A 24,157-nucleotide genomic window follows, 5' to 3' on the forward strand; every position below is an offset into this window, starting at 1 on the left:
CCCAAAATGGATTTGAAAATAATCCCTGAGTAGAAAACAAATAAAAGAAAATTGTAACTGCATGTTAAATATACTTGGTCTGGAAAATTTGGTGAATGCTTTGTGATGTTCATTACAGTTTTCTATGATATGTTTGTAATAAATTCACACTTGTTTTCATTTTTGTCATATTAGGCCTTGGTTGCCTTGATTAGAAGTGGTTTTAAAAAGATGAAAACGTTGCTATTTTTAATATTACTATTTGTTCCTTTTTCTTCCTACAGATTTTGTTTCTTTTTACCAACAGTGATACGACTAAATCTTAGTCCTTTAAAAAGAACTATTCTTCGTTTTAATTTCTTGATTTCATAGCTTCTCTTTCAGTTCATGTTTCACAAGTTTCTTGAGGGGGTTGCTTTTTGAAGATGAACAAATATGAACATTAAGTGACTTCTAGAACCAGTCAGAATCTTAAGTGTATAATTAAAATTGACCATTTTTATAGGTTCTTATATGTGTCTCTTGTGTTCTTTATTGTCTTTCAGAATATCCATCATTAGTTTTTGATTTATTATACAATTTTTTAAAAGCTTATTGTTGAAATTGTTGTACTCCCTTTTTTATAAATAACCTCACACTATTTCCCTGGCCTTCCTTTTCAGCCATTTAAAATTCAAATCTTATAGTTAAGAACTAAGTATTGGCAGATACATAGGCCCTGATCATGGGTATGATCGAGTATGAATGTTATTATTTGTATGATGGACCAAGTCGTATTGCTAACGCTGTGAATGTAGACTGGCAAGGACAGGCACAGGGTTCTGGGTTGGGCATTTGTGCTTTGGGCAGTCCGTTATATATGTGTTCTCTTCCTGTTGTGTTTTGAACACATACTCTGATTACATCAGGTGCTTAACTTGTATTCTTTACTGCATTTCTATCCTCCAGCAACTGAACCAGTGAAGAATTTAAATTCTTTTTTTTTATTTGGTTAAATTAATTTTTGAAGTTTGGTCATAAATATTTGATGGTTGATTATAAATCATCAGTATGTCAAAAAGATGACTGGCTTGCTGTAGCTTTAGTCAGGGGGCTGTTTTTTCCATAGAGCTTTCAGCTTATAGGGTAGCTTATTATTTTTTATTATTTTAAAATTCTTTTTATGTTTGTTTGTTAGTTTGTTTATTTATTTATTTATTTTTTGTAATTTACACCTAAACTTTTAACAGCTTCTGATTTAGGATGATTTCAGTTTCATCTTTTTTTTTTTTCTTTCTGTATTCTGAGTATGTTTCCATCACGAATTTTATCTATGTAACCAATGGCAGTTGTACGAATCTAACACTTGAAAAATTAAGGGCAGTGGACTAAACCTCTAAGCTTACTGTGGTCTTTGATTTTAAATGTTTTGATAGAAACATTTCCTGACATATTTCAAGGATGGAAATTTTGACACAGGTCTTAAGAAGTGTACATGCGTGTGTGTGTGTGTGTGTGTGTTTCTATGTATATAATTTGACCACAGACCTTGCTGTTTTAATGCAGGTGGCCTTACCATATCCTCTCTACTTAAGCAAACGCGATATATTTAATAAGTTTTGAAGAGCAGAGCATTCTATGGCTGAGTGATTTCAAAGTGGACAACACTGTTAGATTTTGACCAGTTTAGAGCTGTGGATTTGGTTAGGTGACTTTGTCTGGAAATTCGTGCTGAGAAACCTGGAACTCTAGAGGAAATGCACTGTATATCATTAATCATTAGGCTTTGCTCATGACAAAATGTAGTATATACAGCCATGCCCCATTGGGTGACATTTTGAATTTTCATACTTCTAAATACATTTTTTAAACGTGTTTTATTTAAAAATAATTGTTTTAAAAATCTTATTTTTTTAAACATAATGTCACCTGGTATTATGCTAGGCACTGGTAGAGAGCATTAGTCATTTCTGTTGATATTCTTTCTGCTTTGATGGGATTTTTTTCTATTCAATTTGAGTCCTTTTTAAATATGGCTGATATAAGCTAGTTGATTTTAGAACTTTACCTTTTGTTTTGTTTGTGTTAAAATGCCTTTTAAATAAAAAATGCTTTTTAAAAGCATTTTCCATGTTAAATGTCTTTCATAAAGAGGTATTTTTTAAAAAATCCAAAAAAATAAAATATGAGCTTTTTCCCCTTAATTTATATATTTCTAAGAGTAATTATCTTTGCTTTGTGGAATCTTAATACGAGTTTTTATCTGTTTCTATCAGTTCAGAGATCTGTGTATTTGGATATGTTATCTTGTTTTCATGGAAATGCACATTGGTGCTCAATTAATTTGTTCTACCACTTAATCCCAATTCTCAGTTGGCTTGTATCTTTGATAAAAATCATTTACTCAGTGACCACAAGGATTAAAAAAAAAATCCTAACAGGATGTAAAGTTAATTATTATTATTTGAAGGAATAAAAAACTATTTGAAGTTTAGAAGTTATCACTAGACTGTTTCCCCTCCTGTATTGCAGTATATGATTCTGATATTTGTACTCAAGACCTGTACCAAATTTAAGCCTTTCCTCAGTCTAAATTTTCTACCGTTTAGATATTACTTGAATATTCCCTCTCCTCTGCATCCCTGCTGTCACTGTCTTACTTCAAGGCCCTAGGATGAATATTTTAACCAAAAGTGGGTGCCTGGGGCTCACCACTTTTCTGCAGTCTTTCACACTGCCAACAGGTATCTTTTACAGTTTAGATCATATGATGCCCTTTCATAAGCCTCCCCAGTGGCTCTCCATTATTCAAAGGATAAAATGCAAACCTGGAATCTGCTGTTTAGCATCCTTCACTGTTGGACTTCTGCATACCTTTCCACTCTTCGTCTCCCACTTATGTTCTCTGCTGCAGTGATACTAATCTATCTGCAGTTCCCAGACAGGACACTCTTTCTGGCTTCTGCACCTTTATCATCAGGTTCCCTCTGTGTTAAACAGCCTTTCTCTGTAAACTTGATGCACTCCCATAATTTTTTGTTCCGTTCCAGTGATCTCTTATCTTTATGTGTGTTCTGACAGCCCCCTTCCTCTGCATCCCAGGCTTCAGTTAATTTCTCTACTGGTTCCCATGGCCCTTTATACATGCTTCTTTTATCTCTGATGTCATTTCTAAGTTATGAAATTGTTCAGATCGGAGACTGAATCAGTTGTAAGTTTTTGTCAGTAGCCCCTGATATGGGGATTGGTGTTGGGGACTTGAAGTTGAATGAATTAATGAATCATGCTGAAAGAATTACTGCAATTTCGAAACAGAATGGAATTCCCAGCACTAATCATTGTCTAATCATTTCACCTTTTAATCTGGTAAATAAAATTTGGTGAATTTATTTTCCAGCTGTTTGTGAATGAGAACATATTTTCATACTAAATACGTTTCCTCCACTAGGCAAGTCCAAAAAGATTCAAATTCAAAAAGCAAGCATAACAAAGCAAGATAGTGACTATAGTGTGTAATAACTTTATGACTTGATGAGGGCACTCTTGATTGTTTTTTAACTGTGGACAGCATCTCCAGGGCCAAACTGCATGGCTCTGACTTTCTCTGCCCCTTGCTTAAAAAGCTTGAACAGTCTCTGTGTACTGATTTTTACTTTCCCTAAAGGGAAGATGGAAGAAATCACATAGATTATTCATCTACATTTTTATCAAAATGTAAGTCATTACTTTTTTACACATAGGGAAGATCAATGCTTTTTAATAGGCCTTGTCTATCACAGTATAGACGTTACCTATGATACCAAGAAATTTGAACTTGGCATTTAAATTTCAGGAATGTGGTATTGAAGGAGAGCAAAATGATACACTTTTAAATGTAGTATGAAATATTAGCTTTTTAAATCTTGCCTTCTGGAGTAAGTTTAAAACTTTTCAGAATAAAAAATGATAAAAAGAATTTTTTCTGTAAAAGTATGAAACACATTGCTCATAATACGCTAGAGAGAAATCTGTGTTTTCATGTTAGACCTCATCAGGTCATAGCCTAGCAGTAATTATGTATTTAACTTATAGGAGAAAGCTCTTTTTATTCTTGTGCATTGCAGTTGTCTTGAACTATGAGCAAAGGAAATGAAATCTATGTAAAGGACAGATTCACCAGGTACATGATGACTGAAACAGTTCACTTTCACAGCTAACATGGACAACGTGCAGTGATCAACACAAGAATTACTTGGAAAACAACTTAGTGTTTTTTCAAACATTCCCTTGGAAGCAGGTTATATACTGTTGTGAATCTGTAATATTTTGATAATAAGAAATGAAATTTTCAAGAGAAGTCCTGAAATAATAACTATATACTCATCTTTTTTGTTTTATTTTATGTGAAACAAACAAACAAAGCATGCTTCAGTGTTTAATTTCTAGCTCTTCCTCTTGCTAGCAGTGTGTGACTTTGTTTTCATGAGCTTTCCATTGCTCGCGACACATCTTTTACCTATCTGTCACTTAACCTCAGTTATGGTCGTGGAATTGGATTTTCCTAAGACAGCAAAGCTGCTATTTGATTTTGATCCCTTCTTCTCTTCTGACCCCTCCCCTCTCTTGTTTTTTATAAGATGGAATAACTACCTCCGTAGAGCCCTGATCTCCTTAAAATGCAGATTCTGATGCAGCAGGTCTGTGACGCAGACTGACAGTCTGCAGTTGTAGCAAGCTCCCAGGCGAGACCCTGCTGCTAGTGGATGGGATGCACTTTGAGGAGCTAAAGTCTGTCTGTAGCACCATACCTACTGAGCAGCAGTCTTTTGTAACATCCTCACGTTTTCTCTGTCTCTTATTTTAGACTCTAGGGCTTGGGCTCTGAATTAAGTATTCTAATGTTCCCAGTCTTGAACTTAGTCTTTGAATAAATACGTCATTTTTGGCATCCCTGATTCCCATTAGGCGTGACCCGACTTTCATTTCTGTTTGTTACTAGGGCTGTTTTATAGCCTCCTTTCACTAGTGTGGCCATCTGCCTTTACCGATTTGCTGGTCTACTCCAGGCTCTGATTTTTGGCCTGGATTTACCTGGACCAAATCCTTTTGTTCAGCTGCCCCATGGGATTTGGGTTGCCAGTTCAGAACTCCTGCTTTGAGCCCATTGCTGTACATGAATAACATAAGTGAAATTTTCCAACAGATGTTACTGGAAATGACTGGGTGTTATTCACATTTCTTTCTAGTGTCTTTACCACACATTATTTCTTTAATTATATTTGGTGATCCCGTCTGTGCCCAGAGGATGTTGTAGTCTCCATTTCAGGAGACAGTTCTGCTTCAGCGTGTCATGATTACCTCCATTTTCAGGGGGTTGCCTAGACAATGGGATGGAAATGAGAGGCATATTGGAAGTTAAGTTTATTTTCCTCTCACTTTAGTTTATTTTCTACAAGTATCTCTTTGAGAAACTGAAGTACTGATTGCTTGAAAATCTTTGTGGAGGCCCGTGATGATGATGGTGGTGGTGGTAATGGTGGTGAGGTGAGGGGGATCTCGCTTCTTTCACATCTCAAGTAGCTTACCATTTAAAGCAGAATGATGCCAGTAGACACTGCTGAGAAATCTTTTTTTTTCCCCTAGGCATCCTTGTAAGATAGAATTCAGCAATCTTATAGAATGAACATAAAAATGAGGGTAGGCGCTTCAAGTAGTAGATACAGTTGTTTAAAAAGGAGAGGAAACAGCAAACAGTCTTCAGATTAAGTACTGAACACTAGCAAGCTCGAGGCTGATTTCCACTATAGTTCCATGTTACAGTACAGTTCAGTTTCATTTGCAGGAGTATAAGCTGAATACCCTAAATATACATTGTCATGACTCTAGTTTTCATTTCAATTTTTTACTACAATGAAATTCTTATAACTAAATTAATAATGCAGATTAAAGTACAACAGAATTTTAATAGTCTTAGTGTTCACCCAGAGTTACATTCTTTCAGTTTTGTATGACATAAAAAACTAATAGCCCATAAAAAATATGGCAAAGTTAAGCCGTATTTAGAGTAGACATGAAAAATTTTAAGATAGAATAGATGGTCTGAATAGTGTATTGCTTGATAAATACATTCAGAACTTAATGCCTATTATAGAATTCCAGTTCTGTAATATTAAATGTATGTGTTATAAAAGTAGGTTAATTTGTATTTTAATATCTTCCTTATAACATGGACATGGCAGCCTAATATGCATCCTATACTTCTTAACGACAGATTTGATTCTGCTCCCAAGGGTCTTGAGTTAGCTTTGTCTCCCCACAGAGATGGTGTGGGTTTTTTGGGGATGTTTGACAGTTGGCCCTAATTAGACTTGTAGGTTGTTAGTGAAACTGAGCTCTGAATAGTCATGCTTCAGAAATAAGTATTCATTTTGATTATAAAGTTTTATTGGAGACATGTTAGCGTCACTCCTAGGTAGCACGGGGGTCACGTTTTAGTGGAACTTTTCTCTGTCTTCCCCCTTAAGTAGCACTCCTTCCTCTGGCATGGTTAGAGAAATGGTAATCTTGGTTTCCTGGGCTTCTGCATATAGACACTAAATTATGTATAGCAACCCAAGAGTGCTGTAATATCACGTTTACAGCTCAAAGTCCACTCAGTTATCTCTTTGCTGTTTCTTAATTACTGATTTTTTTAAATTGCAGATTTAAAATCTCTATGTGGGGCATCATCCTTGCATTGATCAGAATGATTCTGATGTTAACCTGACAAAGCCAATTAGTCAAGAATTCCTTGATTTCTTATTTAGTGATCAGTCCCATGTGAAGTGCTACAGGAGATTCAAAGTCTGAGGATGGGGAAGGGAAGACAATCAGTAGTTAATGTACACTGTGCCAGTGCTTTGCTTAAAATATTTCATTTAAGTCTCACAACAATCCTGTGACATTAAATAATTTTCCCTCACCATACAGATGAGAAGACCTAGCTCAGAGAGAGCCCAAGTCCAGAAAGTCTTGAAGGATATAGCTGTGATTGTAGCCAAGGTCTGTCTGTTTTCACAGCCCATGTTCTTTCCACAGCCTCTTAGGTATTATGACAGTCTTTATCCAGGAATTTCTTTACGCTCTGGGGGGTGAGGAGAAGGGGCGGCGGAGAGCAGGGAGACCTCTCTTTTACCTGATTGAACCTTGGGAACCTTATTCAAAACAGAGCGAAAGATGACTTCTAAAAGATATGATTGGATTGTATACAAGAAAGTTTGGTCAGTTGTGATTTTATTGCTAGTGGATCTTCACAAAAGTCAGTTCATTGACACAGACTCTCAGGACACTCTTGGAGCAAGTCACCAAAGTCTGAGGCTGTAGCACATAGAAAATGACAATGCTGTCTCACCCTGTTTCACTTGGCCAGTGATCTAAACTTCACTGTATTTTGATGAGAATAAAATTAACTAGCATTTATTGTCTACAAACTCTATACTGACTTTCAGAAGTATTTCTAGGTTTATTCTGGTTGTGAATATTTTTATTCCTAAAATTAGCTTACTTTGCTGATTCATAGTTTATTGTGATTTTTTTTTGATTAACATTCAAAACTTCCTCTATTCATGGTTACCCTACACAGTGTTATCAATGAAGTTTATAATTAGCAGTAATAACGTTCATATTAAATGCACTGCTGAGCTCTGCCAAGACAAGAAATACAGATCAGGCTTCATCAAAATGCTGAATAGCTTGAAAGTCTTACGTCTGTAGGACTTGTGTTGAATAACATATGACAGCAAAATGCCTAATACTATGTTTTTATCACTATAATAACAGAAGACATAATAAAATTAAATATTTCTTTTAAAGATTGGGAATGGTGTACAGTGAACTTCTTTTTTCCCCTCCATGTGATTCACTAATACTTAACTAAGATGCTATCAGTTAAGTCTTAGAAGTTGGAATTTAAGATTTTCCCTTGTAGTATGAGTTAATGAGTCTGAGTTTCTCTTGAGAAATCTTACATGTTCAGATTAGTATTACCCTTAATATAGTGACTTACTTACAAGCTATATACATTTATTCTAGTGATCAAATCATTTTTAAGTCATATCCTTTTATGATTTCATTCAGATCCTCTTTTGTGAGCAATAGAAGAACAGAACAGAATAGATGAAAATGGAATAGAACACGTTGAATTACTGAATGGTCACAGCTTAGGTTATTTATCAGTGAGTCTTATTTTACTTCCTCTGCTCTGATGAATCATCTTATTCATTGGTGCTGATTCCGAGTATCTGTTGGCATAATATCAAAGGATATTAATTCCATTTGTTCAATAAATATTTATTGAGTATTCGCTGTGTGCCAGGCACTGTTGGCACTGGGGTTAAATAGTGAATGAACCAACTGTTGCCGAGAAGTTTTAATAACTGTGCCAAGTTTGAATGCATTTTTTTCATAAAGGGAATTCCAGAAACTTTCTAGAAATATTAGAATTGTTGGAATAAAGCTCTGACTTCACAGAAGTCACACACATCCATGGTATATTATGGCAAGGTACTCTACTGGACTTTAAATAAGAAAAGAAAATGAAACAGCTAATTGAGTGATTGGTATTCATCAGGTCAACACATGAAGCATCAACCAAATTTAATATCCTTAAATAGATTTTATAGGCTGTGCTCCTTCCTTAAAGGTCACTGGAAGAACTTAATACCTTTTTATTAAAAATAAAATGGGAACAGTGGAATGGCCTTTTCACATCTTATTTGGATAAGTTGAAGAGGCAAATTTTGCCTCATTTTTATGAAGTTGTGTTATTTTATATTTGCCACTTCATATTTTACATTTAAAATTTGTTTCTTACTCAACTTGCTGTGCCAAAACATAGACTTAAAAAGTTGAGGGTTCAGATGAATTGTGATAATAAATTGGAATTAAGTAAGTAAAGGTATACTTGTGTGTATGTACACACACATATATGTACATATAATTTTGGAGTAGCAGCTTATTTAAAGCAGAAAATGAAAGCAAGGATTAAGGGCTCTTAACTCTTCCTGGCTAAGCATTTTTATGAGGTTTCATGGTATAGGGGAAAGAGCATACCTATAGTTGTGTTTAGAGAACTCTGCTCAAATTCAGACTGTCATTTAATAACTTCTTTGTGCCTCAACTTAATGTCAACCTCTTAACTCTGTCAGGATGATGAAATGAGACAATGTATAATAAAGTACCTTAACAGTGCAAAATGATGTGCTTGTAAAATTTCCCTTTCTCATTTAAAAAAATTAATACAAGTGGTAAATGAATACATTCTTGTATACTATTTAGACATTTGGAAATATACAGAGTAGAAATCACTGTCTTCTCCTTAGTAGCAATTATTTTTAACAGTTGGGTGTATATACTTCAGGTTTTTAAAAATATTTAGTTATCTATATGTGCATATACATTTATAAACGTCACACATGTATAGGTATTCTTGCTTAGTTTTGCATGCACCGTTTTACTATGCATCTTGTTCTATGACATTACTTTTTCATGCTATATTTTCTTGATCTTTCATGATGCTTCAAATAGATCTACCTCTTTCCTTTAACTGTTTCAAGGTACTTTATTGAATGGAGGTGTCATAATGTATTTAGTCCTGTACTGGGAGCACATTTATTCCTTAATGTTTTACATTTCTGTGCATAATGAAACTCCATGGTTTAAGTTTTGTTTCTTTGTTTTGCAAGGAGATGTTGGTGATCTTGAAGATGTTCAGAGTGCTGAGTCATGTATAGAGTATTCATGTCTTTTAATTATAAAAGTTTTAACAGGTATCCATTCCAAAATTGGTAAGATAGGTTTTTCAACTTGTCTAATTGTGAAAGTCTGAAGAGGTGGGAATTGATCATAAAATTCAGTTGGATAGGGTAGCCTGTGAGAAGAAAGTTATAAACTGGTCTTCAAAAGTCTACTGACGCTTTTTGTTTCAGGAAAACAAACTTTTCAGGAAAACTGTTTTTGTCAGCTTCTGTCCATGTTTTCCCTGCTTCTTATCAAACTTTCACTGTCATTTACTATGTGCTAGATATGGTCCCTGTTATTGATCAGCTTCCAGTGTAGTGTAACACATTAATCAGATTGTGAAAATAATATGTATTGTGATAAGGAAGAACTGTCTTTACTCTGCCTGTGGGAATTCAAGAAGGCCTCCCCCTAATCAGGTGGGTCGCCCAGTTCAATTCAATAAATATTTGAATCAAGACCCTCCCAGTATCAGCATTAGGGATAGAGAGTTGAGAATGTATTAGAATAACTTGTCCCTTCTATAGTAATATCCTTCTAGTTTTTATCAGTGGAGGAGTTAAAAGGAAATTTTCAGATGAAGAAATTATGATCCAAAGTTAATGATTTAACTTAAATTTCAAAGTCACTTGCAAATATATTATATATAGATGACAAGCATATAGATTATTGTACTCTGGGAAACCTTGCTATCTTAACAGCTCAAAAATTAATGTTTTAATAATTTACTGGTAAACCACAGATGTGGTTTGCATATATTTTGTACATTTGTATACAAGGTTGTCTCTTTGCTCTTCCATGCCTACCTGGTCTGTACCTTCCTGCCCTCCTCACCTTCTCTGCATGCATGTAAGTACAAGAACTATCTAGACCTCATGAAATTATGGGGCTGTTCTGTTTGACCCTCTACAATACAAGGTGTTCAGATTCTTAGTTCTTGGTTATCCTGTTGGAGAACATGTTAGCTCAGAGATTTTGGCTATCCACTGCTTCTTTGTACATACTTTCTTACTAGTTTATCAGCCTCTGCAATTCAGAGTCTTCAAAAACTATACTTCTTAGGCTTTCAGAGACTTTTCCTCACTGAAAAAACCCCACAGCTCTTAACACCCTGTATCTATAAAATTAGCTGCTCACCATTAGCTAAGGCAAGAGAAGGTTCTAAAATTGCATCATTAGAACTCGGGAACTTCAACTTGCTGCATTCCCAAAGTTAGAGAATCATGATAAAAACACAGATGGGAGATACTGATTGATTCTTTCCTTGGGCTAAGATTCAAATTTCACACATTTCCTGTCTTTTTCTGCTAGAACCCAAGGCTTATAGAAAAATGAAAGCATGCAGTTTACTTTATGTTTTAACTTTATGTCAATATACAGTATTGAGTGCTACATAAAATACTTAAAAAATCAATGTATGGTTTAATGTATGGTTTAAGAAAATCAATATATATTGCTCTAAGCAATGGAGATTTTTAGAGATATTAATGTAGCTACACATAAGCCATTAGTAAATACCATCTTCCACAATGGATTTGAAATCTTACATATAATTACGCCAAATGCTACATTATTAGATACTACAGTTTTTATATAGCTGTTGAAAATTAAGTTGTATTATTTCAAGGGGAAATGGTCTGTTTGAATCCCATAATTTAAGATATTCTCTGCTTATAATTTAGGACAAATGAATCTTTCTATTGAATATTTTGTAACCTAAAAAAAAATTAAACCAATTTGATCTTTTTAAAAAATATGGAATTTGTTAGTTACTTTAAGAACAGTTTAGAAACAAATTCCCAATGGATAAAATAGCTAAATAGGATTTTTTTTTTTACATTATAAAAACTTGTCAGAAAATTGAGGTGACTATATGTGTAACCTAGGGGTTATCAAAAACTTTTTTAAACAAAAAGGAAAACTAGAACCAAATGGAGAAAGAGACAGATTTGACTATTAATTTTTTAAAATATTTTTCACACTGGTATATTGAAAGCTCAGGGGAAAATATCTGAAATGGAAATGTGAAGTAGTAAACAAAATATACAGCGAGCTCTTAGGAATTGATGACAAAAACACTAACAAAGCAAATATCAAATGGTAATAAGATACAGACATTTCCCAGAAGAGCAAATCCAAATGGCCAGTTTATAAAGATTCTCAAATTCACTAGTAGTATGGGAAGTGAAAATTAATTAAAAGAGAGATACTACTTTACTCCTATCAGATTGGGAAACTTTTAAAAGAGTGGAATACTTATATTTCTGATACAAATGTGAATTATTTTAGCCTTTTTAAAAAATGCAGTTTGCCATTTATTGTAAAAAGTGAATTTATCGTTTAATTCAATATTACTTCTGGGAATTTAGACCAGAGATGGGAAAACTTTTTCTATAAAGGGTCAGATAGTAAGTATTTTAGACTTTGCAGGCTGTGTGGGTTTTGTCACAGGTACTCAATTCTGTGTGACATCACTGAATGCAGAGTTGGGAAAAGATTTTTTAAGACATGTGTTATATGTAACAAGCTGTTACATAATATTTCCACTGTATAGATATAAATAAACTCAAGAGCATATATAATAGTAAAATGTAGTAAAATAATTAGAAAGTGATGAGTTTTGAATATTTTTACCTTTGTTTTTAATAATTAGTTGCAAGTTTATACAATTTAATTTTCAGTTATGAGTGTGTTTCATAACCAGTCCCAGAATTTCTGAAAATTTAACAGTTGACTCTCTCCAGCCAGTTCTAGCTGGTTCTGGCGTACTACTGGCTATATCTACATATAAGGATGTTTTGCAGTATTGTTGATGACGGCAAAAATAGGAAACAAATTGTATACCCACTGATAGAGGGTAGTGGAATATATAGCATCCATTAGGCAGAGCCCTTGCCTTGAGTGATTTCCCTGTCCGTTGTTAAATGCGAGGAGCAAGATGTAAGGATGGCTCTGTGTCATGATCCCATTTTTATAACACAAGCAAGGACAGACTCTTCCCTCATTTGTGTGTATATGTTTGATTACATGAACATGGGAAAAAGTATGGTTATGAGGACAGAATAGGGCAAGATGTGAGGTAAGGGGAAAAAGGACTTCTGTCCATGAGAAAAATAGCATGTAGGTTATGATTCTATGTGTGGCAAATTATATATATATATAATTGATACCTTTTTTAGGGTGATAAAATGGTATTTGTTTTATCCGAAAAAAAGTTATTTTAAGTGAAGGAGAAAATCAGAAACCTATAGGACTTTCTAAGAATTTAGACTTATAATAAAATTCTCTTTCCTGTGAAAGGGCATATGTGGACAGTGTTTCAATAAAATTTAACCGTTAGTGATATACTTGCTTCATTTAAACCTTTTTATGTATATCACTTTAAAAAAAACTCAATGTGTAGTATCTTGTTTCCTAAGTCATGTGTATAAGTTTTAAGAACTATATTAAGTATGTGTGTATAAATGTTTATGGTGTCACATCCTCCTGGATTCCAGTTATCTTCATATTTAGATGGCAGTTCATTATTTTAAAGTGCTGTTATTTTCACAGTTTGCAATATAGTAGTTCTCTGTTCTCTGAGCCCCACAAGGGATAGAATTTTCCTGTCCTTTGTCTTTTAAGGAACTCACCACTCTACATTGTTATTCAAATATACATGTATATATAATATATACATGTGTATTATATATACATATAATTTAAGTATGTTATTCAAATATATGTTATTCAAATATATTTATATATCTATCTTATTACCTTATCTTACCATTCTTCCTAATCTGTAAGCCTTGGTAGCCTGCTAGATGTATGATCCAGAGTCTTATGTATCCACTGTATATATTAACTGAATGAATAAAGAATGATATTTATCTTAGTCTACCAGCACACATGGAAAAATGATAAAGCTACTTCAGGAATCATTAGAGTCTTGATTAATAATATTTTTATGTATTAAAGAGCTTTCAATCATATTATGGTAGGTACTGTGCACAAATAATAGACTATTGATATTGTTTTGGTTTTCTGATTAGTTTTCTACCTTGAATTTCCTATTGGATCATCTTTTTCAGCAATTATTATTTAAACTACCATTGCTGTTTTGTGATTTCTTAAAAGCCTCCTCATTCCAGAAACCTTCTGGGTGTTTTATAGTGCAAAATTCAGATAGTTTATACCTTTGTGCAGTTTCTAATTCTTTCTTAATATTATTTTTTTGTCTCATATAAATGACTTAGGAAACTCGTTCTTTAATCTCCTTGTTAGTAAATACCTGTTTCTTCCTTTTTGATAAAGCTGTAGTATTTCTCTTCAAGCAACAACTTCTGCTTCATCTTCTCTTGTATTGTTCTTTGTCACTATATCTCTTTGACAATAATATGTTCTGAAATGAAAATGTAGATTGTATTTTTCTGACACAAAGGGAATTGACAGGTAAAAAATTAGGTTGATATGTTTAAACTCATTTTACAAACTTGATAACTGATAAGTTTCATTTTGCTTTGTGGTGTTTGAATATAGGCATAATTCAAATGGGAAAACATAAAGGAAAAATTATATTTTAAAAATTCATTTCATTTTGAACTTTAAACGTGTGCTAGAGTTTTCTGTTATTTTGCATCCTTTTCGTTGTCTGGCAATTCGTGCTCCATTGTTGATTGCTTTTCCACGTTTTTATTTGTATTGATGCTTTTCAGTTCCCTATTTTTTGTTTAAAATTTACCATTGATTACTTGTCCTTTGACTTCAGATTTGTGGTACTGTTCACCATAAATTGTATGGAACATTCTTATTTTATTTTAAGCTGTTACTGCAGAAGCAGTATAATGGCAATCACTAAAATTTTAACGTTTATTTGACCAAGTTCTTTATTCACCATGGGTTTTCTTATAGATTCTCAATTAGGTGATTTTACTTTTAAACTTTTCTGCTATGCTTTGAACATTTTGTCTTTTAGCTCTTAGTGAATGGGTATTTATTTTCTTGAAAAGTCTGGTTTTCCTTTTGTTCATTTTTTGTTGCTTCTCAGAAACTCCATAGATGATGTTTTTGAGAAACATTAGATGGTAGAATCACTTTAGTCTTTTTTGGGAGGTGAGGGGCATCTTATATGTGATAGCACTTTTAAAACCAAGTATTTTTTTCACTCTAAAAACCATGATACAATGTCATTAAAATAATCTTTCAAAATAAATTCACCGACCATTATAATGCAGATGGATTTCAGTTTTGCATAGTCTATTTCAATCTTCATACATATGCACATGTGTTATTTTACCTAATTGTAATGAAAGTATATATGCAACTTTTGGTTGATTTTATTTTTCTTATATAAAGCAAAATATTAGCTTTAGGAATAGTGCTCTAAATAAAAAGAGAAATGTTATTCATCCACAATCATTTCACCCCAGGCAAAGGCATCCCCTTTAATCTCTGATATATATGTATGCACAATTTAAAACATGATGATTTGTACCTGATTTTATTTTATTAATTATGGATGAATTTCACTGAAAGCATGTGAGCTTAGCACCTGACACGCAAGTAGTGTTAATTCCTTCTTAACTGCCAGGCTGCCCATATCCTTAAATCTACCCAGAGCAAATTGAATGCAGGGAGACAGAGGGCATGTCTGGCCCTTACCTCCTCTGCAGGAGGCCCAGTGCCTCCCCGTCTATGTTGATAGGTTTCCTCCATTCTTCACTATGGGGCCATTCTGGTTGGTGTCATTGTGAAGACTTTTTTAAGAAAAATCTCTTCACTAAGAGCAGGTCATTTTGTATTCTCTGTTTTCAATCCGCAAATTCTCTCTTTCCAAAAGAAGATAATGAGAGTATTGACTTAATGTATAGATCCTTACCTCACTTCCTTTATAGCGTTTACTGTCTGCCTAAACACAAAGGGGTTCCCAATACCTTGACTTTAGCATACTGGACATAGCAATTTTCTGAGCATAAATGCTTTAATTTTCTTTGAAAACAGATTCTTAATACATGCCAAAATGAACCCCAGCTCCCCAGGTAAATTATAGACTCACTCTTGTGCTATGTTTTTAGACTATGTGACGTGCATTACCTGAGTCCTAGGGTGGATTAATTGTGACCTTGAGATGTTTATGATTTCTGAGTGCTTTTAAGAAGAAAAAGACAGTACTTAGTCTGATGGCTGAAGGGTCAGGTGTCTTTCTTTCAGCCAGCAGTTGAGAAAGTACACTAGTCAAGTGAACAATGTCCTGTATCCATTTTGTTGTAAATTATCATGATTAATGTGTATTCTGTAGCTTTTGAGCAGTGTTCTCTGCTGACACCTTGGTGTAGTTTCCTATGGCTGAGAAGTGGAAATGGTTTCTGCTTATAGTCTCAATAATAAGGCAGGTATTATGTACCTAGGAGAAAGTGGAGGTTTCAGAGTTTCAGTATGAAAACTATGTGAATATTCATGGAATGGATGACTTTGGAAGATGAAGTGGTATCTTTTTCCCTGAGATTTTGGGGGTATGATTGTTTGACAGAAAACTGCCTGATAAAGCATGAGCATAAGGAATAAGGTTTGGATTTCAGGGCATGTAAGTAGATACATTCAAGTGGAACTGAAATCACTGAGCTAGTACCACAGGAGTATTGGTGATATTCGAGTTGTTGGGACAAGTATTTACATGAGTTAGTTGGATTGACTGCTGAGGGTGAGGGTGGAGGTATCTTATAACATTTAGAAGTGCTCTATACTTGCTTCAGGGGTGCTTTCTTCTCTCTCCTTTCCCCACCCAAAATTTGACCAGTAGTGAAATATGACAGTTCACAACAAAAATGAAAATGAGATTGCTAAATACTGCTTCTTCATTGGTTCAGAAGTTTCTTTGTTTATCTGGGTGAAAATGACTGAATTTGATGGGTTTTCATTTTTCTTTCAGGGTCCATTTATGAACCTCTTAAAAGCATTAATCTTCTGAGACCTGATAATGAAACTCTGTGGGATAAATTGGATCATTATTACAGAATTGGTAAGCAAAACCTGAGGAAATCATGTCCTTAGGTAGCTATGATTTGTATTTATTCTGCCTTAGTTATATAGCATACGTTATTGGATGATGGTCTCTTATTTGGATATTGGCGTAGTTCAGTACTTTGATGGTTATCTAAGCTTAGATTCCAATTGCATGTTGATACCAGGACTATAAAAGGAATCCAGCAAGTCATGTCTGTCCTTTGAGTAATTTTAAAACTGTCACCAGTGTGCTCTGTGTCCTTTTAACTTTCTTAAACATGACCAGATTTGAGAACTAGAGGCTGTTTCTTGAATAATTCTTACACAAAGATTTTGTAGAAGTATTTCTTGCTCATTTACCAATAAATGGTTCCTGGGTAGTCCTGAACCTTTTATATCCATTTCTAATTCACTGAGATACAACAAGTATCTCAGGTTACTGTTATTAAGGTCAGGTCACTGTTTTTTTGTTGCTGTTTTGTTTTTACCAGGATCAACCTGGCAAATTTTGTTATTTAATGTGAGTAAGGAACTTTGAGATTCGTATGTAGGGAGCTCCTCTTTGTTCATCAGACCATCAGTTGGATGCCTATTAATTTTTTGTCAGTTTACTTCCTATGCCATTTACATGGCCTAGTATTTCAGATATAAAATTTGATTTATTTGTCTCCCTTAGGAGGATGATTTTTTTTGTTTGTGTCAACCTCATGTAAAGTGTTAATTCAACTTATTTTGGTTAAGATTTTGATATACATTCTTAGCTTGGCCATTTATTATTTTTGTAACCATAACTTGCTAAAGAGATTTAACTACCTTTTTAAAGAAATGTCAGTTGTTTATTTTGCACTATGAGGACCAGTTCTTTACTCTGGGAAAAATAATAAATACCCTGGTATTCTGAAAGAAATGATAACGTCAGTTTAGTTTGAGAAAAAGAAAAATAAATTTAATTCTTTAATCTCTGTGAAGGACCAGAATACTTTGAAAAACTATCCTAAAAGTATCAATATATGCCAGTCTAGATTAGAGTAATTTAATGTATTTTGAGGAAAAACATTACTCATCCATTTATATCCGTAAAATAGCTTTTAGGAAATGTAATTTTAGTGTGTTTATTTTTCTATTTTAGGACTCCTTTGTAAAAAGTGATATAGTCTGCGGATGTGGAACCTGCAGATAAGAGGTTCTACTGTACTAGCTATCTTACGTGAGGGTCTTGAGTGTCCAAGGATTTTGGTATGCATGGTGGGTTCTGGAAGCAATCCCCTGTGTGTACTGAGGGACGACTGTAGAATATCAATTTCATACTCCTTTTATTTAAGTAAAATGCTCATGAAATAATTATTTGCTTGCTGTTTTCATGTCATACGAGGATGAAATTCAGTTTTGCAATGTTAAACATATCACTAACCTGCCCAATATAATATGTAAAAGGAATACATTGCTCTGAAGCCAGGCACAAATTAGTCATCAGTGAAAAACAGGATTTTGGTCTGTTTAGCCGTTGTTTTGGCTTTGAATTTAGCAAATCTATGCAACTCTTTGTTATACATTTGCTTTATTTTTCCCTTTGAACTGATTTTTTGAAAATATGCTTAGTTTTTTGGTTAATCTTTTTTTTTGCACCTGATGTTACCTTATAACACTTACTGATGTCAACCAAGATGTGCTAAAGGCTTTTTATGTGCTAATTAGTTGAGTCCTTTCCTCAAAAGTAGAAAGACCCCTTTATGCAGGGTGGGTCCCTACCTAAGCTGAACTTACATAGAGTTGTTTCTAAATCTTCAGAAGTTTTATACTTCAGTTAAGTTGAGAAACAACAAAATTGTCGGAAACAGGAGGAGGAAACCAAAGATTAAGACCTTCAATTTAAGGAAAATGGCTGGCTGTACAGTTCACTCTTCTTCTTGTCTTTGATTGCAGTTAAGTCAACATTACTACTGTATCAAAGTCCCACCACGGGTCTCTTTCCTACTAAAACATGCGGTGATGATCAGAAGGCCAAGGTCCATGACAGTCTGTACTGTGCTGCTGGGGCCTGGGCTTTGGCTCTTGCATACAGGTAAGCTTGTATGTCCTCTACTGGTAACTCTGAGTCTAAGTAATGGGGTTTTTTTAGGTCCAAGACAAGTTCAGTAGCTTTGTTTTGGCTCTGCTGCCAACTTTGTGACCTGTGACTGCTCATGTCTCCTTTGAGGCCTCTCCTTTGAGGTTTTTAGCTTTCCAAAAGGTTTACATGAGACTAATTCTAACATTTTATGACTTTGTGACCAAAAGTTTTCATCTCTAGGTTTATAAATCAACATTAGTCTTTGATAGAATGAATTGTCCATTCTCACTGAGTTGGTTAGTTTCAATTATAGAAGACATTGACAGTGATTGAATTTTGCAGATGATAAAACTGGGGCCCAGAGGTGGTTAACAGATTGTTCAAAATTACACAACTAATTAATAATAGAGTCAGGGCTAGGACTCTCCCACCCCCCAGTTTAGGGTTTTTCCCACTGAACTTCATTGGAGTATAGCTTTTTCAATCTAAATCTTAAGTCAAATATTTCCTTCATAAAGTAAAAAAAAATTTTTTTCATACTACAAAAGTTCTCCTTACTTCATTCATTTTATTATATATAGAAAGCATTCACTCTGGGTCCTGACACATACTCAATAGTCATTCATTTTAACCATTATTAAGATTAGGTTTCTGAATATTAATTTTCTCAAGGTGACACATGCATGTACTTCTGATTTGAAAATTCTCTTTCACGTGAACATGATTCCTCTGTCTTAAATCATTGATGAGCTGCATTTGTAAAAGAAAATCGAATAGTGAGATAATATACAGGTAGTCACCTTCAGCCCTTCTTTGCTAATGTCACTACCAGTATTTTTTAACATAATCTGTGTAAGCACAGTGTAGCTTCATTAAATATCAAACAACTACTAGTCTTAGAAGTACAGGGAGCACCAGTAGCACTTTAACCGCATGGCCAAGCCAGCAATGGGACAGACTTACAGATGTGACACATCACTTAATGTCGACTTCTTGCCAAAAATGTGTAAATTGATCTACCTGTGAATAAACAATCAGACTAGGCCAGATTGTGGCTACTTATAAGACAACTTGCCTGGGCTCTTAAAAAGTATAGTAATTGTAGAAGATTAGAAAATAGATGTGAAGATAGCTAGATTAAGAAAGACCAAAGAAATACGACAACCAGGTGGATTGCGTGTTCTTGATTGGATCATGCATTTAAAGAACACAGTGAGGTATATTTTGAGATAATTAGATAAATTTGATATAGACTATATTTTAAACAGTATGGTATCAATTTCTTGGGTGTGATGATGATATTATGGTTATGTAGGAGAATATCCTTGTTTTTAGGAGATACTTCTGAATTGTGTAGGAGTAGTGATTATTATTAGATTACTTTCAAATAATGAAGAAAATAAATTATAGAATGTAAGCCAATTTTAGCAACTGGTGAATAGTGAAAGGTTTATTCATTGTAGCATCCTTTCAGGTTTTCTATAGATTTGAAATTTTTCTAAATAAAATGTTAGAGGAAAATTGCTTAAAAAAGCAAGAGTACAGGCCTTTTCCCAGAAGTCTTCAAACATCTAATAGAGAATTTAAAGTCCTTTCTTTGCTGGGCACACTAACTGTGTACTAACTCCCTGGCTAATTTATATTCTTATGTAGTTAGAGTAGCAGGTTTTTTGTCTTACTTGGAAGGGAAATGTCTTCCATTTGGAAAAATGTAAGGGTACTTATCACAGAATTATTATGAAGCCCTTTTAATATTTACAATATTAAGCTGTGATGATTTGTTTAAAGAATCCCCTATTGTAAAAGTAATAGAATTTTGTTTCTAGTTCTTCTTGTAAATGCCAATGAAACCACATAGGTTACATTAAGAAGAATTCCTCAATAACTAAGCTGTCACTGTTTTCTCTTGATGAAATTTATATTTATCTCTTATTGGTGATAAATGCATAATATAAAGTTACTAATTTTTAAAAATGTGACTAATTTGATTTTTCTAATTGTATAGTTTTCAGTCTTGTCAACAATCTCATGAAACCTCACATCTGTTTGAATTTGTGTGTGTGTGTGCGCACATGCACGTGTACTGAGGATTTAAAAAGATTATTTATGCATATTTATAGTTCATATACATTAGGAGTATAATTTGGTACTGTTTAATTAATTAGAAATAGTCAATATGTTATCATTAAAGACAATGATATTGTTTGTTTTTCTTAAAAGTAATGTTACAGTTCCATTTTATAATTCTGTTCTATTTTAGAGGAGGGAAGAAATGTTTACTAGTATGTTTGACTTTTTAAAATGTAATTTATATATCAAGTTGTAGTTCTGAATATATCATCATTTAAAATTATGATTATATTACATCATCTCTAATTATATACTTATTATAATTAATATAATTAAATGATTATATGTTATTATATTATTATAATTATATAATTTTATTTTGTAAATAATTAAATTATTTTGATTTACATGGTTTAGGTTAGAACTGTTTCTGAATCTAGTCAATTATACAAAATTTGTTAAAAGAAAGTTAAGCCTATACTTATGCCATGCTAAAAAGTATCATGTAGGATTTTTGCATTTTTTGTTTTCTAATATAACTTATAGAAAAAATATAACTTCAATTTAGGGTTTAAATGTGGAATTTAGATTTTATATTTAAGAAGAGTAAGCCATTTTTTTAAAAGAGTATGAACTTGAAAGAGTATTAACTTGTTTAAATGTGCATATATTAGAAAAGTAAAAACTCAAGACAGACATTGGCAAGATACCTTGCAGTTCTAAGGGAGAGAGAGAATATCTTCCTGCAAGAAATTGGCCTGTCCCCTCCCAGTGTCAAATTTATCACTATTTTAGGAGTTGAATGTAACAGGTGGCCCTAGCTTAGTGCTGGTAAACAGTCAAGTCATACAGCCGAACAGTATTCTGATTTTATTTTCCTTCAGGACTGGCTATGGGGAAAATAATGCACCAGTGATAAAATTCAAGTATTTAGTTTTTTCACTAGTTATGTATTTACATATATGGAATTCTGGTTTAGATATAAAATTAGGACTTCATATTGTAGAATCTGATCAACCCCTCTACATAGTTTGTGATCAACAAATTGACTAGAGTGAATTTTAAAGTTATTTCATTTATTTTTTTTTAAATTAAAAGTATTATTGAGATCATATTAGAACCTGAACGTGCATCCATAGAGCTCCTGAGAGAGTAGAATATTGTCAATTCCTGGTAGAAAATAGAGGGATTATTTTGGGTCACCAGGTTCTCTTTAAATCTTAGGAAAGATAATAGATATATCCTAAATGTTTTTACTCCAATGCAGCTGCTCTTTCATTTTCTCAGTCAGAAGAGAAATATTCTTCTGGTTACTACTATTATTTGCAGGAGAAAGGAGAAACAGGAGAACCTCATTAAAATAGGAAGATTCTTTATAATGGCTGAATTATTCTGGAATATTTCAGTCTTAGTTTAATGCCTGTGGAAATTAGAGGAAGAGAATTATTTTAAAGACAATTTTAGAAAAACCTGATTTTGATTTTTTTCTGAATTTTTTTTTGTTCTTAGATGATGTGGGAATTATACACAGAACATTTCTTTGAGATCATTATACTCCAGTTGTGCTGTTTCCTTTGTGTATCAGTGCCTCATCCACTGTTACTCACACCATAATTTTCCTCTGTTAGCACTTGGCTCTGATATCAGGGGGAAAAATAAATCACAGAGCAGAATCGTGCTAGTTTTACTTCAGGGCCTGAATATGAAAGGAAGAATGATGTTCTAATGACATATAACTTACTTTTTACTGACATTCACTGTACTATATTAAAATAATCCTCATTCTTTCCAGTAGTGGTCTGTGAGATCTGTAATTGAAAGAGGCAGTATTATAGTATACTTTTTAAGGAGACAGGTGATGCTTTTTATCAAGTGAGAATGATGGCCAGATATTTTAGTTGAGATATAGTGAAACAATGAATAAACTACTTTTTTTTTCAGTAGTGGTTAACTGTCATTCATCTTTTGAATGCCGCTGATCAATAAGATAAAAGGAACTTAAGGCCAGAAGAACATCTTAACCTAGTTTAATAGTTAGATTTTAGCTGTTTTTTTTTTTAATCAGGAGATGTGAACTGTGGTCAATTGATTTTAAACTAAGGCCTGAGAACATAAAATTTTATGCCCCAATGTATCATGTATGATACTGGATGTGTGTTTACTTGAAGGCATCCCTGACTGAAGTGCCCACCCTGGCATTATTAAACAGATGGCAAAGAAGACATGTGCCTACCTTAATCTGCACTTCCTTGAATCCAAGTGGCCAATTCATAACCTAAAGTGATTGATATTTAAAATTGCCTGTACTCTGCAACAATGAATTTTAAAAATCTTTCAGATTCTTGCAATATAGAAATATTGTTTAAAGTTTTAGCCAAGTCACTTGAAAATATTATATACTATTTTTAAAGCAATTGGCTTACTTCCTTAAAAGAATGAGAAATTTGCACAAGTTTCATCATTGGATTGATTTTTTTTTTTTTTGGCAGCATTTCTACATCTGCTGGGAAAATGGAGTTTCACTGTTACAGAATTAGTAGATGTCACCCGAACATGGGATTAGCCAGATAGTTAAATACTTAATTATCAAAAGCTCTGCTTCCTTTTCAAATGCGTTTCCAATTTGTTTCATGAGTTATCTCTCTTACCCAGGCGCATTGATGATGACAAGGGAAGGACCCATGAGCTGGAGCACTCGGCTATAAAATGTATGAGAGGAATTCTCTACTGCTATATGCGTCAGGCCGATAAGGTAAAACACTGCAGTGTGGACTGAAATCCTCACATCATTCTGAGGGATTAATTTAACCAGTATAGCAATAGCATCTTCTGAAGAAGAGTGTACTTTGTAAAGGTAAAGCCGCATCCTTGGGCAGTCTTGATAGGTTTAAACAGCTCTGCCTCCCCAGCCCAGGGTTTTGAAATTCTGAAACTGGAGAATCACCATAAGAGAGAGTGATTGAGAACTGTTATTTAGGCTTGAATCTGTTTGTATTTTGCATCTGGTGTTTGCTTGATAAAGACTCAGTTTCTCAGGAACCTCATGATACCTGTAATTCTAACCAATATTATATTATTTAAGAAAATCTTTATCAAAATTCCTTTTGAGTATGTTAATACTCTGGCATAAGTGAAGGTTAGTTTAAAAATATAATACTTCATTCATTTACATATATAGAGGGCAGGAATTACAGGCTTAGAAAACAGAAAACTTTACATGGTGATTTTTGAAATTAAAGAAATAATACATAATAAAACTGGTTAAACTGTAAAGCTGTATACAAATATAATGTAGTATTTCCTTACTTTCCTACATCTCTGTGCTTTCAGATCCTAATA

The 24,157-nt window shown here is 33.5% G+C and overlaps 1 protein-coding gene across 4 annotated transcripts in view; it reads left to right on the top strand.

The window, feature by feature from the left end:
• The window catches only part of PHKB (phosphorylase kinase regulatory subunit beta), a 164,826-nt gene that overhangs the window by 11,640 nt on the left and 129,029 nt on the right, over positions 1–24,157 (top strand). For 3 of the 4 annotated variants that reach the window (XM_072967307.1, XM_072967304.1, XM_072967305.1), the window contains 3 exons: positions 16,625–16,714; positions 18,622–18,760; positions 23,471–23,570. In XM_072967307.1, the coding sequence (XP_072823408.1) occupies positions 16,625–16,714; positions 18,622–18,760; positions 23,471–23,570 (329 nt within the window). Of the gene's footprint in view, positions 1–16,624; positions 16,715–17,844; positions 17,944–18,621; positions 18,761–23,470; positions 23,571–24,157 lie in introns of those variants that run through there. The other variant, XM_072967306.1, reaches the window with a different exon arrangement.

The sequence above is a fragment of the Vicugna pacos genome, chromosome 9 (assembly GCF_048564905.1).
Source record: "Vicugna pacos chromosome 9, VicPac4, whole genome shotgun sequence".
NCBI classification, from domain to species: Eukaryota; Metazoa; Chordata; class Mammalia; order Artiodactyla; family Camelidae; genus Vicugna; species Vicugna pacos.